General features: G+C 40.1%; 1 protein-coding gene across 2 annotated transcripts in view; it reads right to left on the bottom strand.

Annotated features, from left to right (window-relative positions):
• The window catches only part of LOC131310614 (LEAF RUST 10 DISEASE-RESISTANCE LOCUS RECEPTOR-LIKE PROTEIN KINASE-like 2.1), a 48533-nt gene extending 41183 nt beyond the window's left edge, over nt 1-7350 (bottom strand). The window contains exon 1 of one of the 2 annotated variants that reach the window (XM_058337734.1): nt 6498-7350. In XM_058337734.1, the coding sequence (XP_058193717.1) occupies nt 6498-7344 (847 nt within the window). In that variant the 5' untranslated portion in view covers nt 7345-7350. The remainder of the gene's footprint in view (nt 1-6497) is intronic. The other variant, XM_058337735.1, reaches the window with a different exon arrangement.
• Between the last annotated feature and the right edge of the window lie 6543 nt (nt 7351-13893).

Genomic DNA, 13893 nt, shown 5'->3' with positions numbered 1-13893 from the left:
ACTTGAATCTTGCATTTGGTGAACAATGGGTAAGTTTTGTGTTCCTGCTCACACTTCTTGGCTTTCAATCACGTTTTTCTCTCTCTCCTCTTAAAAACTTGTTGATCCTTGCTTGTTTATTTTATTTTTGGGTTATATTTACCTAGATCTTGTAGCAAAGCTTGGGAGAAGCTTGTTCTTGAAAGATTTGGGCTTAATCCACCTGGTAGACTTAGGGTTTTGCTCAAAACCCATTTTGGCTGGGATTTCTTACCCTTGTTATACGTTTATGTGATGTTTATGTACCTAGATCGTGCTTGGTTTCGTGCTTGAGATTGGGTTTTGCGTTTCGGTCGAATCTGAAAATTTCAGCCCGTTTTCTGAATTTCAGCAAACTTTAAACGGTCATAACTTCTTCGTCCGATGTCCGTTTCATGCGAATTTTATATCGAATCGAAGGTCTTGAAGTCAGCTTTCATTTGCGATGGGAATCATCTAAACAATCTTAGTACACAGAAAGTTATTACCATTTGAGTAGAGGTGTGTCAGTTTCTCGATGTCTGTGGCTACTCCTAAGATTGTTTTCGTTCCGTATTATGACTCTTTACATGATTAGAACACGTTTGAGTCACTCTTGAGTATGATTGCTTGTGTCTTAATGACTCATTATTCAATCTTGTCTCTTGGTACTCGTTAGAGTATGATATGAGTGTCGTTGGGTAGAGGATGTACCGTAAGGTTAATAATAGTACTATGGGCTATAAGGGATAATAAGGTGAGTGTTATGGATGGACATGATGCTTGTTCAATGATCCGATCGGACATGTTTGTAAGTTTGTAATGCAATGCATAGCAGTAAATGAAAGAAGGTGAACTGGGAAAATGTTGTCTTCTTGTATTCGGATTGATCATGCATGTGTGTATGTCTGAGTTGATAATTTTAAATTGAGGGTCCTGCAACGCAAGATGTGGTAATGCGGAGACTCTAGAGGGCTCGTAATGCAAGGTGTGGTAATGCAGAAACCCAGGTGGAGAGAATTCAATGTGACGCAAGGGGTGGTATCACAGTTGAATGTCTCGCTTGATGAAGAGAATTATGGTTGACTTAGACATTTATGTTAACGTTTGGATTGTTTGTTTATTAAGATTGTCGCTGCTAAAAAAGTGAATGAAAGGTTGACTCTATTGAGGTTTTATTAAAGAAATAAATTTTGTTTTAAAAAGAGGATTTTTTTATAAAAATCCTTCGGTATTCTTGAGCGAATCAACGGATCCGGTATTTGGGCACAAATCAATAGACTCCAGCATTCAAGCTCGAATCAACGGAGCTTGACCTATGATGGTCTTAAGTTTTCTCTAAATTGTTTTTTGGAAATCAAAAAGGAAAGTTTTATGAAATGGGGCTCTATGGTGGATGGTATGAAAAAGGAAGTGGTTTATGGCATTCATTGAAAAAGTTATTTGATGGTTGAACTATTGTTGTTGTTTGTTGATTGATATGAGTCTTAATGCTACTTCTAGTTGACGTGTGAATGGTTAGGGTTATCTCTAAGATGTCCAGAATCCCGAAGTCTAAATTTGTTAGTTCATTTTGGTAACCCCTTTTGTATCTCATGTTCGCTTGTTGAGTCTCATTCGCGTTTGGTCTATGTGTTATTGCATTTTCATATAACTTGAGTATAGGTTTTTCTACTGGGCTAGTGTAGTTCAACCTATCATTTTCAGGTAAAAAAACAAGGAAGTCGGCATGGCGTGCATCTCGTGCTTGTTGTTCATGTGTCTCGGAGGTATAAAGGAAGAGTTGAATTTATATTTTATTTGAAAGTAGTATTTGAAAGAATGAATAATGAAAACTGTAATATTATTTTGGTATTTGTATAACTCGGGGCTTCGAGCCAGGATTGTAACTTTTAAATTTTTTTAACTTTGAGAACTGGGGAAAATAAGTCATTTGGGTATTATCGGTACATCGGTATTGGTTGTATTTATTGAAAATGGTTGTTATTTATGTTGAAAATCAAGGGCGTGACAAAGGAGGCACGACGTGGTAAACCGTTCGGTGCTACCCTCCTTCAAACTATTACAGCGAAAGACAGATATGCCAATGGCTCGGCAAAATTCCTAAATTTAACTATTACACCTGGTATGGCAAACTCCTGATGTTCGGAGCCGTCCAGTCCAAATACAAGTTTAAGTACTTGAAAACAAAAAAAAACTTGGGAGAAATTTCTGAAAAGATTAAAGGGTTTTCAACTAAAGCAACCGATCAACCTAGCTTCGGCGCCTGCAAAGGGTGTTCTCCTCAACTTAATCAATTTCAACATGAATCTCATCTTCAGCAATTCTATCCTAGACCTCGGCCTCGGCAGATCTGTCTCGACCACCTCCCTCGGTAGCGTTACCTCCAAACTCTCTCCGATCCTCGGTTGTTGCCCCGTCTGCCATCTCTTCATCTTTTTCATCCTTGAGAGGCAACGACTGGCACTCCTCTTCGGTGTATTACAGCTCAAGGTCTGGAATGACGGGCTCGGGAAGCTAGTTAAGTAAGCCAACCCCTGGCTCGATCGCCATCACCCCAGCCTTCTACTTGGCTTTAGAAGCACAGCCAAGTCGGTAGAAATCAGGCAACCTCGCCTCAAGCTCATCGTTCACCATTCTGTGCACCACCCTCATGTATTCTTGTGAATCTTGGATGATGCCGGCCTCGTAGCCCTTAAGATCGACAGCCTTCAACTTTTCCTTCTCCTCCTCCTTCATCTTTAACCTCTCCCCAGGCGATTTCAGTTGCGCTTTTCGCATCGGCAAGCTCCTTCCTTAATCTGTCGGCCTTGGCACCCGCAGTTCTAGCCTGCTGCTTCAAGTTCTTCCCCTTTTGTCGAGCCACATCTTGGTCATTCTTGTAACGCTCCTGCTCGGTGGCCACCTTCGTTGCCTTGTCATAAGCCTTCAGAGCAGCTTGACAGGTCTGGTAAACCAGAAAGTCAGACACCGACGAAACATAAAGGAAATGAGAAAATAACCAAGTAAAAGGGGATACCTGCACTAAGTGGGAGCACATCTTGCCGAGGCCCAGAAAAAGCTCAGAAGGAACCTGGTCAACATCCCTCGACAAGGCCAAAACTTTCAGCAGAGTAACGGCGAGACCAAGCTCGGCCTTCACTGAATCGTTGAGAAGTACGACCCTACCGTTAGGACCAACGTAGGAAGGGCTAAACTCCCGCCAATGACAGCCTTCGCAGGGGTTCCCGGGTCTCGAGGTGAAGCTCGAGGACGTTCACGCTTGGCGTTGGGACATGTAGATCCTCAGGTTGGACAGGCTGAGAGCTACTCGGAGGGGCAGAGACTTGTGTAGTCTTTTGCCTTTTTTCCCTTTGGGAGTTCGGAGGATCCCTTGACCAAGCGGAATGGAAGTGCAGGTAGGGATGACCAGCCGCGCAATATTCCTTCTCTACATGTCTTCGGCAGAGGGATCGATAGACTAAAGCAGCAAGTTAAGCCACAGAAGAATTGGCTCCTTGACGTTGCTCGGCTTCAGGGGGCCAAACCAGAATTTCACGTTTTTCCTGAATGTTGGAAGCCTCACCCTCGGCTACTTCGGCCCCTTCTTGGCCCCATCAGTACCCGATAGAGCGCCTTTCTTTCTTCTGCTCGGTTCTCCTTCCTTCCTCTTGTCCTTTTTCCTGAGCACCCCCTTGTAAGATGGCACGTAGTCGAGTAAGGTAGGGGCATCTCAGCAGGCTTACACCAATAGAATCTCTCAATGCTTGGTTGTGGAGTTAATGTTCAAGCCCTTTGAAATGGGACCGAGCGCTACAAGAGATAAGAAATGATTAAAACAAGCAGAGGAGAGGAATTAAAATACCGAAAGAGAAAAAGATGCATGAAAAACAAAACTACGAAAGACCTCTGGTATCACTGATCTTCGGCATGGAGTAAAGCCTCCGCTCGTCGCTGAACTCATAGTTGTCGTGGACCTCCAAGTAGAAATCTGCCCACTTGTCGGTGTCCGGAAGACCAGTGATCAGCGGATCCATCCTCGGACGGGTTGTCAAATACCGCTGCCCAGTACGGCCATGCCGAGACATGGTGTAGGTATGGAACAGGTCGGCGATAGAGAAGTTAAGGTTTTGGCTTTTGATACGGGCGATTACTGACATGATAATCTTATAACTATTTATTGCCAAATGGTGCAGGGCCAGACTAAATCTAGACAAAACCTCCCTTAGGAAGGGGTGAAGGGGAAATCGGAGTCCAGCCTCGCTAATCGCCATCAAAGGCACGGTGATATGCTCGGGATGATCCTTGGCCTTATCCTTAATCTCCTTGCTCTTAACTCGGCTAAGGACCACGTCGGCCGGAATATTATACCGTCGGCAAAATTCTTCGTACTCCTCGCTTGCCGCTAAAGAAATGCGCGTGGGGGCATAATCGGCCTTTATCGAACAGTTTAGTGTCGCTCGGCTCGGAGGTCAAGGCCCCAGCCCCAGAAGTGAGCCTCGATTCAGCCTCGCGCCCTAGCCGAGGCTCGAAATCCGACGCAGTAGAGGCAGTGAACTTGATTTTTGGCTCGGTGTTAAACTCCAACTCGGCGTTTGAGTCATCGAAAACTCTCGAATTTGCTGATATGTTTGAAGTAACAGAGGAAGAGCCTTGGACACGGTTCCTATGTTTGTCAAAAATTCTCCTAATCAATGACTCAGTGGAATCACCTCCTGAGCCTTCGGAATCGAAATAGACGTCGATGACTGGGTGAGCCAGACCTAACAAAAACAAAAACAAAAGAAAAAATGCAAAATGAGAAGGCTTGACATCGAAAGAAGGTTCGAGAAGGTTCTGCCTATCCTACTTGGCTCACCGCAGTCAGGGGCTCGGCATTCAAATATCTAGAGTCCAAACAGTCAGGCTCGGCAACTAAGCAGAGGTTGGGCACGTTCGGCCACAACCAATCCAAGCCATCATTGGGGCTAGGAAGAATAGCTTGAAAATGGGGATGAACATCACTGTTCACCCCAGCATTCTACTATTCACACAGAACAAAAAATCCCAAAACAACAACAGAAAAGTGCAGAAAATGGGATGGAAATTAGAACAAGAAGAAGAGCAACATCAATCAATCACATACCTGAAGATTTTTGCTGGATTCGAGATTTGGGCTTGGATCGAGAGGCTAGAGCGAGGTTTCTAGAGAGAGAAGCTTTGGAATTTAGAGAGAAAAAATGTCAAGAAACTTTCACTCTCCTCCCTTCTCGCTATTTATAGAGGAGGGGAAACGGTTTGAATTTCCTGCCTCTTCGTCTCACCGCCAAACCATTGACCAATCAACGTATGACACGTGGTGATGACAAGACAACCGCTCAGAATCCTGTGTGTGCCAACTGTCTTTTCGCTTGATAAAGCGTCCTTTCATCTAACATCCCGACGCGATGATCGACACCTGTCACTTTCCAAATGGGGCTTATTTTTGGCAGTTGCAGCCTCTAAGGAAGCTCGGCACAGCCACGTCTTCTCCTTTGGATCTCTAGTTCGGCAAAAGGTTCAAGCTCGGCCTGTCTCAGTATCAATCCCAACCACACTGAAGCATCGACATGAATTGAGGGGCTGTTATAGCGAGCCAAAATAACGGCTCGTGCCCGCGCCAAGCAGACATCGAGCCTCCCATGAACGGTCCGTGTGATCCGAACCTTGTTGATGGTTCGGCTCGGCTTTGCTCGACGTTTGGCGGAGCCTCTCTAGAAATCAGAAATGAATCATCTGTTGAGCATGCCGACCCTTTGATGGTTAGGCTTCATGTTCGGCCTTGAACGAACGTGGGGGCCATGCTGCCAGCTCACCTACGTGGGAACAACAACCATAGCCATGATGATGACTGTGACATCATCCGAACGGTTACGAGCTTGGATAAGGACGAGGGCACATAGAGGTGCCAGTTCACCCTATAAACGGTTACGAAACCCTGGCGTGACGGAAGGATGACGTCAAGCGACGCGTGACAAGCACATGTACAGTCTTAAAGGCCAAGCTAAAGAGAAGGGTGCCCTATAAATATCCCATTATGCCAACCCTAGATAGGTACATGCTTTTACACTATAAAACCCTAGTTCTTGGATTTCATCTTTGAGCAATTGTACTCATCCTTGCACCGAAGGGCCAATCCGGAGATCCTCCGGTGTGGTCTTTTAGTCGTGGTTCCTTGTGCAGGCTAGATGGAAGTCAAGAGCCATTCTCAAACCACGGTCAAGGAAGGAGTGAACCACATTTATCGGAGCCCCACATCAGTCTTGACCCACGTTTAATTTCAATATTTTCAGATTTCTCCACCGTTTAAGCCCCTTTCTCTCTCTATATACTATTTTGTTGAATTTTGAAAATATTTTCAAGTGCCAATCAAAAATACCAGAAAAATATATTTTACATGAAAAATATTTTATATTGTAACGAAACAAACGGAGCCTAAATGTCAATTGTACAGAGCCTATGACTTGAAATGAGCAGACAAGAAATTAAAAGGGGCAGCGTACCAGGACTTTGACAGGTCGCTGGATAAGTACGATCGCGGCAATGGCAAGCAAACTCGCTCGAATCCGATCCACAAAACCCACCTGAATGCTGACACCTCGCACAGATGGTTTTATTGGCATCATACACCACCTCAAACCCTCTGCGCAACCCCTCTTGAAGCGTCAATGATCCTTCCAAAAGTTTGTCCACGGTCTCCCGAAAAACTTGCACTTCAACACTCTGGTTACACGATATCGTGGTGTACTGAGAATTCTCAATCCCATTGAAAAACGTCTCGTTTGTGTACAACCCAAGCCTTTCTATACCACCTATTTCACACGTAAAATTGTACGGAATATTAATTGTCCTCGCTTCTGACGTGCAATTGTAGAATAAAAAGAGGACCCGGTTGGTTTGCCCATAAGTGAACAATTTGTCATCCAAAGTGATATTATGCAACTCCTGAGTGCAATAACTTTCCCAGAGGTCTGAGCTAGCGAGAGTTATTGTTTTTTTTTTGCTGGATGGATCGATGTCATGCACGCGAAAGGCCCGGTTGTCGATTTCGATAGTTGGGTACTCGTTGTTTTGGCACTTCAATCCGAACGATGGGTGGCCGCAGAATTGGGGGCGACCATCTCCCCAAAAAGGGTATCTAACTTTTTGGATGGTTTGGCCGCAACTGAAGTCCTGAAGGCAGGTGAAGTATCGCCCGTCCTCTTGGCTGTAACATGAAAACGCGACCGAGCCCAGGATTAGTAATATCGTGGTGGCGGTGGTGGTAGTAGCAGTGACGGAGGATGGGGAGTGCATCTCTAGAGATGGGGAGGTGGGAGGTCTGGTTTTGTTTGGTGAGGAAGATTGCATTTATTCTAATACGAATGATTTTCAAAAGGCCCCTACAAATACTGAAAAAGTCTTTACGAATATCAGATTAAGATATTTTTTTTACAAGAATCTATAAAAATATATTTCAAGAATGACTTATGATTTGAATAATTTTTTTGAGACCCAAAATAGACCCTACAAAATCATCAAAGGAGTACACGTGCGCGCTCGCGCACACACATATATATATAAAAAAATATGGGTGAGAAGATGGTTAAAAAATTAAGTGCTCCAAATTTCAATCCATTTGAATAGGTGAGAAGATTTTATTTTTCTAATCATTTAATTCTAAAGGATCATAATTAAATTTTGACTATAGGGCTCTCGTTGATTAATCCTAAGAAAGTTGTAGAATCAAATATCTTTTAGGACTAACCAACGAGAGTCCTATAGTCAAAATTTAATTATGACCCTTTAGAATTAAATGATTAAAAAAATAAAATCTTCTCACCCATTCAAACGGATTGAAATTCGGAGCACTTAATTTTTTAACCATATTTTTTAATATATAAACTGCAGGTTGAAAAATTAAGTGTTTCAAATTTCAATCCGTTTGAATTGGTGATAAGATTTTATTTTACTAATTATTTAATTCTAAAGGGTCATAATTAAATTTTGACTTTAGGGCTCTTATTGGTTAGTTCTAAGAGATATTTGATTCTACAACTTTCTTAGGGCTAATTTACGAGAGCCCTATAGTCAAAATTTAATTATGACCTTTTAGAATTAAATGATCAAAAAAATAAAATATTTTCACCCATTCAAACGGATTGAAATTTGGAACACTTAATTAATTTTAGAGAGAAGGTTGTGTGCAGTGGAAGAGAAGAACGTGTGTCGATGTTCCAAGTTTAAATTTTAATCCGTTTGGGCAACGAATAATTTCTCTCTAAAGAGAGAGGAAGATGCAGCAGCAGGCGTCGTACTGAGGGAGAGAAGAAGAGGCTTAGAGTTTTGGATATATTAGTCTTTTTGCATGACCCTTTTCATGTATAATGAAATATTTTTTTCCGTTTCATATTTTTAGAATTCTGTGAAAACTAGTCCATTCGTTGAGACTTATTTGCCCCAAGGGCCACTGTTCCGTGATTTCCCCTTCATTTATAGGCATATTAAGTAAATTGCTATTCCCCTTGACCCCCCCCCCCCCCCCCCCCCCAAATTACCCCCGCCTCTCCCTCTCTCTCTCTCCCTTTTCTCTCTCTTTCTTTACATTACAGTTTGCTCTTTTTTTTTTTCTTTTTTCCTTTTATTTCCAGTTTGGTTTTTTTTTTTTCATTTTATTTTATTTTCTTTCTTTCCAATTTGAATTTTTTTTCTTTAATAATAGGTTCAAGTCTAATTCTAGACTTTGTAAAGTAATTGAGAGAAAAAAAGTGTTTCAATTGATCATGTTTATCCGACTGTTTTATGTTTCTTTTTTTGTCCTTTATAGATTAAAACATATAGTTACGAAAATAAGTGTTTCAATTTTCAATCCGTTTATATCAGTGCAAAGATATTATTTTTCTGATCATTTCATCCTAAATGATCGTAATAAATTTTTGGCTCCAAGGTCTTTCAATGAACATCCTAAGAGAGTCCTTAAACTAAATAATAAGTCTTAGGGTGCTCATTGAAAGGCCGTAAAGCAAAAAATTCATTAAGATTACAATTAGTGTTCGGGAACTAATTAAGAAATGTATTTTGCAAACGACATATTAATCCAGAATACAAATATTATATTTAGGATTACTTTTTTTTAACTATAGTACAATTTAATAAATTTGTTAACCATTATTTAACATAGATCCTCTTAACTGATTCAGCAGTATGTTGCTTCAAATCACGTTTCTACTCCATAGGATTGCAAATGGCTAGTTTCTATTTTTTTTTTAAAACTAAAACGGAAACGTTTTAGGAGCTTCGTAGGAGCTACTGTGCCAATGGGGACAATAGAGCCCTCGGGCCCCCCTACTTTTTAATTTTTTTTTATTTAAGTACTTATATCTTATTTATTTAATTTCTATAAATACACTATTTGTATATTTAAAAATATAATTCAAAAATTAAGTACTTTAATTTTCAATTCAGTTAAATCAGAGTAAAGATCATTTTTTTATTATTTTATTTTAAATGGTTATAATGAATTTTTTGGTTTAAGGCCTTTCAACAAACACCCTAAGACTCATTATTTAGTTTCAAGACTCTCTTAGGGTGTCCATTGAAAGGTCTTGAAGCAAAAAATTTATTACGACCATTTAGGATGAAATGATCAAAAAAATAACGTCTTTGCACTGGTTCAAACGGATTGAAAATTGAAACACTTCTTTTCGTAACTATATTTTTTAATCTATAAAGGACAAAAAAGAAAAATAAAACAGTCGGATAAATATGATCAATTGTAACACTTTTTTTTCTCTCAATTACTTTACAAAGCCTACAATTATACTTGAACCTATTATTAAAGAGGAAAAAAAATTTAAACTGAAAAGAAAGAAAAGGAAATAAAAAAAAAAATACCAAACTAAAAAAAAAAGGAAAAAAAAAAGAAAAAAAGAGCAAACTGTAAAGAAAAAAGAGAGAGAGAGAAAGAGAGGGAGGCAAGGTAATGTGAAAAACGGACCGGGGGGGGTGTGTGTGTGTGTGTGTGTGTGTGTGTGTGTGTGTGTCAGGGGTAATAGCAGGTCTCATAGTATAACTATGGGGGGGTGGGTGGGTGGGTGGGTGTGGGTGTGTGTGTGTCAGGGGTAATAGCAGGTCTCATAATATAACTATGGGTGGGTGGGTGTGTGTGTGTGTGTGTGTGTGTGTGTCAGGGGTAATAGCAGGTCTCATAGTATAACTATTCCAAGTCCATGCTTGGAGACTTTTTCTTCCCGGCCTTTAATTTCACACATGCTTTTGCTGTCAACTTGGATGCCCACTTGCCTTCAAAGGCTACTAGGATATATCCACGTTTTTCATTCTCAACCCAGTTTGCTTTTCAAAAAAGAAGAAGTTAAATTTGAATAAGCAAACGTAAAATAAGGTTGTGTTCCACAACCCAAATAAGAACTTATTTTTTGTTGAATAAGAAAGCTTGTTCCCCAAAAAAATAAGAAAGAGGTGCTTATTTTTCAGAATTTATATAGGAACCAATGGGCGCCGGAGAGGGAAATCGAATCAGCGGTCGCGCCGGGCATCTCCGGCCACCGGACGGCCGATCCGAGCCGTCCAAAAATTCTAAAAAAAAAAAACCGAGGGGGCCTTTGCCGGAATCAACGGCATCCGAGGTGTGTAGAATGCTTGATCCGAGCACCCCTTTTCCGTGTATATATGATCATCACATATACACGAAAAATGGGTGCTCGGATCAAGCACCCTACACACCTCGGATGCCGTTGATTCCCGCGATAGCCCCCTCAGTTTTTTTTTAAAGAATTTTTGGACGGCTGGGATCGGCCGTCCGGTGGCCGGAGACGGCCCGGAACGGCCGCCGGTACAATTTCCCTCTGCCGGCGCCCATTATCATAACAACAGTCTTATTTTTTATATGAGGCAACTTCAAGCTCAAAAATCATGTGTTTACGCAAATAATTTTCCTATCACTATGGATCTTGTTTAATAGATCTCATTGAAATCTTTAATACGGTGCAAAAAAAATTGATTTTTTTTTTCATTTACATGATTTTTGAGTTTGAAAATGTGAAAGAAACTTTTTATTTGGGTTTTGTGGAATGACCCTTCTTATTTTTGAATGAAAAGTGGCAAAATAAGTACTTATTTTTTAAGAAGGTTTCCGGAACTGGGCTCACTCTTAAACATTTATGTCTTTCTAAATATTTCGAAGTAAATCATAAATAAAAAAATCTCAATTGGCACGTTCAATGGGTTTGTCCCGAATCTTTGAATGTTCATCTCAGGTGGTGGATGGATAATAGATTCAAGAATTTGGAGAAAAGCTTGTGGGAAGCTTCCTTCTTTGCAACATTGTGGTCGTTGTGGTTGGTGCGCAATGAGTATGTGTTTAACAATGCAACAGTGACAATTGGGGTCGTGATTGAGAAGGTAAAAACTAGAGTTGCTATGTGGGTTAAGGCAAAATTTGATGTGAAGGTATATACGGTGGAGGAGTTTAAGGTTTTTTTGGATGGAATTAGACTATTAAAGCTGTAAATCGTATTATGGGTGTGGTGTGTTTTTTTCCAATGCTCTGTTGGAGGGCTTTGTAAGTTAATATCTCGTCTTTTGCTTGACTTCTTAAGCATTGTGTGCTTACTGTGGTTGAACCCCTCGATGTATCTTTTTGAGCTTCCATAATAAAATTTCGTTTGCCGAGAAAAAAAAAAAATCTCTCCCTCTCTCTGATCTCTCTCTTTCTCTCTCTCAAAACGTCATAACAAAACAAAAAGTTTTCTTTCTCATATCTTGATTAGAACGTTTGTATGTAACATACATCTGCATAAATCTCATATCTTGACTTAATTTTATACACCTACGTTCTTAGTTTCTTATTAATACGGAGTATAAATTTATGACTTTGTTTTCAGTTACACACATAGAAAGTATTTTTTTCCTATATAATTACCAAAGTAATTAAAGAATAAAAAAAGAGTGACAATTCTAAAAATATGGAGACAATAATAATTCAATTAGAAAAATCTTGGGAAACAAGGGTATTACAACAAAAGCCTCTTAGCGATGGACCCAGGGATGCCCTACTGAGCAAGTGCAGAGTAGTCGGATTCGGTCGTTCATCTCGACACAAACAACTTGAATCGAATTTAAAATTAAAAAACCTAGACATTCTTGAACAAAATGTGGGGCCATTCATGAAGGAACGAGTCATTAACTGAGAGTAGCTAGGTACCAAACAAAGTTGCACTGTTGTGTAAAGTCAAGTTTCTTTAGTACGACTGTACGAGAAATAATACAAAGTGAAGAGTGAGGTTATGTCCTTTGAAGGTGAAATGTTAAGTGCAAAGAAAATGGACAAAAAATCTCTTAAAGTGTACTTGAACAGTTTAGATTCACTGCACAGTGAATTTAAGCCGTTCATGTATACTTTAAGGCTCTTTTCTTTGCCCATTTTCTTTGTCCTTAGCATAGCCCGATGAATTCATCTGGTTGCTTTCATAAGAGAGAAAGAAACCACGAGGCTACTTGTTGACCCCGTCCTCTGATAAAACTATTGGTGTTACGGATTATTTTACGGAACAACGTCCTCTGCAATCTGGGTCGATTCCGGGCCTTTCACGGGTCTGTTTTAATGATTGGGATCGTTGATAATTTAGACCTCGTCGAGAACATTAGCTAGGCATGCCAAAATTCATGTTAATCGGATATCGTGTTATCTAGTTTCGAATTACATTTATCTCGGCGGACATTGACTTTTATCTAGTGTTGCGATATTTTTTCTTGAGATAAATGTATTTCGAAACTAGATTAAACGATATCCGATTAACATGAATTTTGACTTGCCTAATATTATCGAGGCGGTTTAAAATATGAGCACTCCTGATCATTAGAACGGATTCGGGAAGGGCCCAAAAATGGCCTGGATAGGACCGTTCAGCTCCTTTAAAGGACCGGAGAGGATCATTTTCCTTATATTTTTCCCCCCAAAAAAGTATTGTATTCTTTAACATAACTACCATGTAGACAAAAATAATTTAGGAAGAATGATTTGTCATTTAACATAAAAAAAAAACCCAATTAAGTCCACAAACACCATGAAGACAAAAATACCAAAATCGATTTAGGGAGAATGCACGCTAAGTACTAAGGACTTCATGTTAGGATAACTTTTATATTGGGAAGTTCAGAATTTTTTCAATCAGAAAACTTCAAGAACTTCATTAAAAGTGCAGTTCACATTTTTTCCTGATAACTTAGGTGTCTGGATCAGCTTACGCACCCTCGAAGAGTCCTAAGAGACCAATCTTACAGCCCAATAAAGAGGTCCCAATAAAAACTAGAGTTTACATAACGTAATGAGAATAATAGAAACAAATTATAGGATGGTGAAGTATGTGCAGGCTGCAAGGTTTGGCTATAGGACAGGGCAAAGGAAGCAACCGCTTCGTCCCTCCAGATTTTGATCAAAAAAGGGGCCCCGAGTTATTTTAGTTATATATATACATATCAAAGTCTTCATTATGAAAAATCGTACTAGTGGTCTCAACTAATAGCTAGCTTGCGCTTGTTCCTTCCTTTCCTAGTGTCCTGCGTTCAAATCTTTGGCCATGTATGTTGAAAAAATTAATTGTTACTTTCCTTAATCATCAGCCAGCATTCTAACAATCGAATCCCAAAATCAACAAACAAAATCCCAACAAAAAAATCAGAGAAAAATGCTCCACAAAAAGGAGGAGTTTTTCACAAAAGGAGCCCACATCAACCGTACGTCCAGTCCAAATTACTAGATCTAGTGACTCCGGGGACTAAAGCCTGACCGGAGAAACCAAAAATTGTGTGCACTTGGCATCTTGAGTCATCAAAACAAAATTGTGTGCACTTGGCATAATTCTTTATGACTGGTGCAAATAGTTGTAAGGTACAATGAAT

Source organism: Rhododendron vialii, chromosome 12a (assembly GCF_030253575.1).
Source record: "Rhododendron vialii isolate Sample 1 chromosome 12a, ASM3025357v1".
NCBI lineage: Eukaryota > Viridiplantae > Streptophyta > Magnoliopsida > Ericales > Ericaceae > Rhododendron > Rhododendron vialii.
Note: the sequence above shows the minus strand (reverse complement) of the source record. Positions and strands in the feature narration are given on the sequence as shown.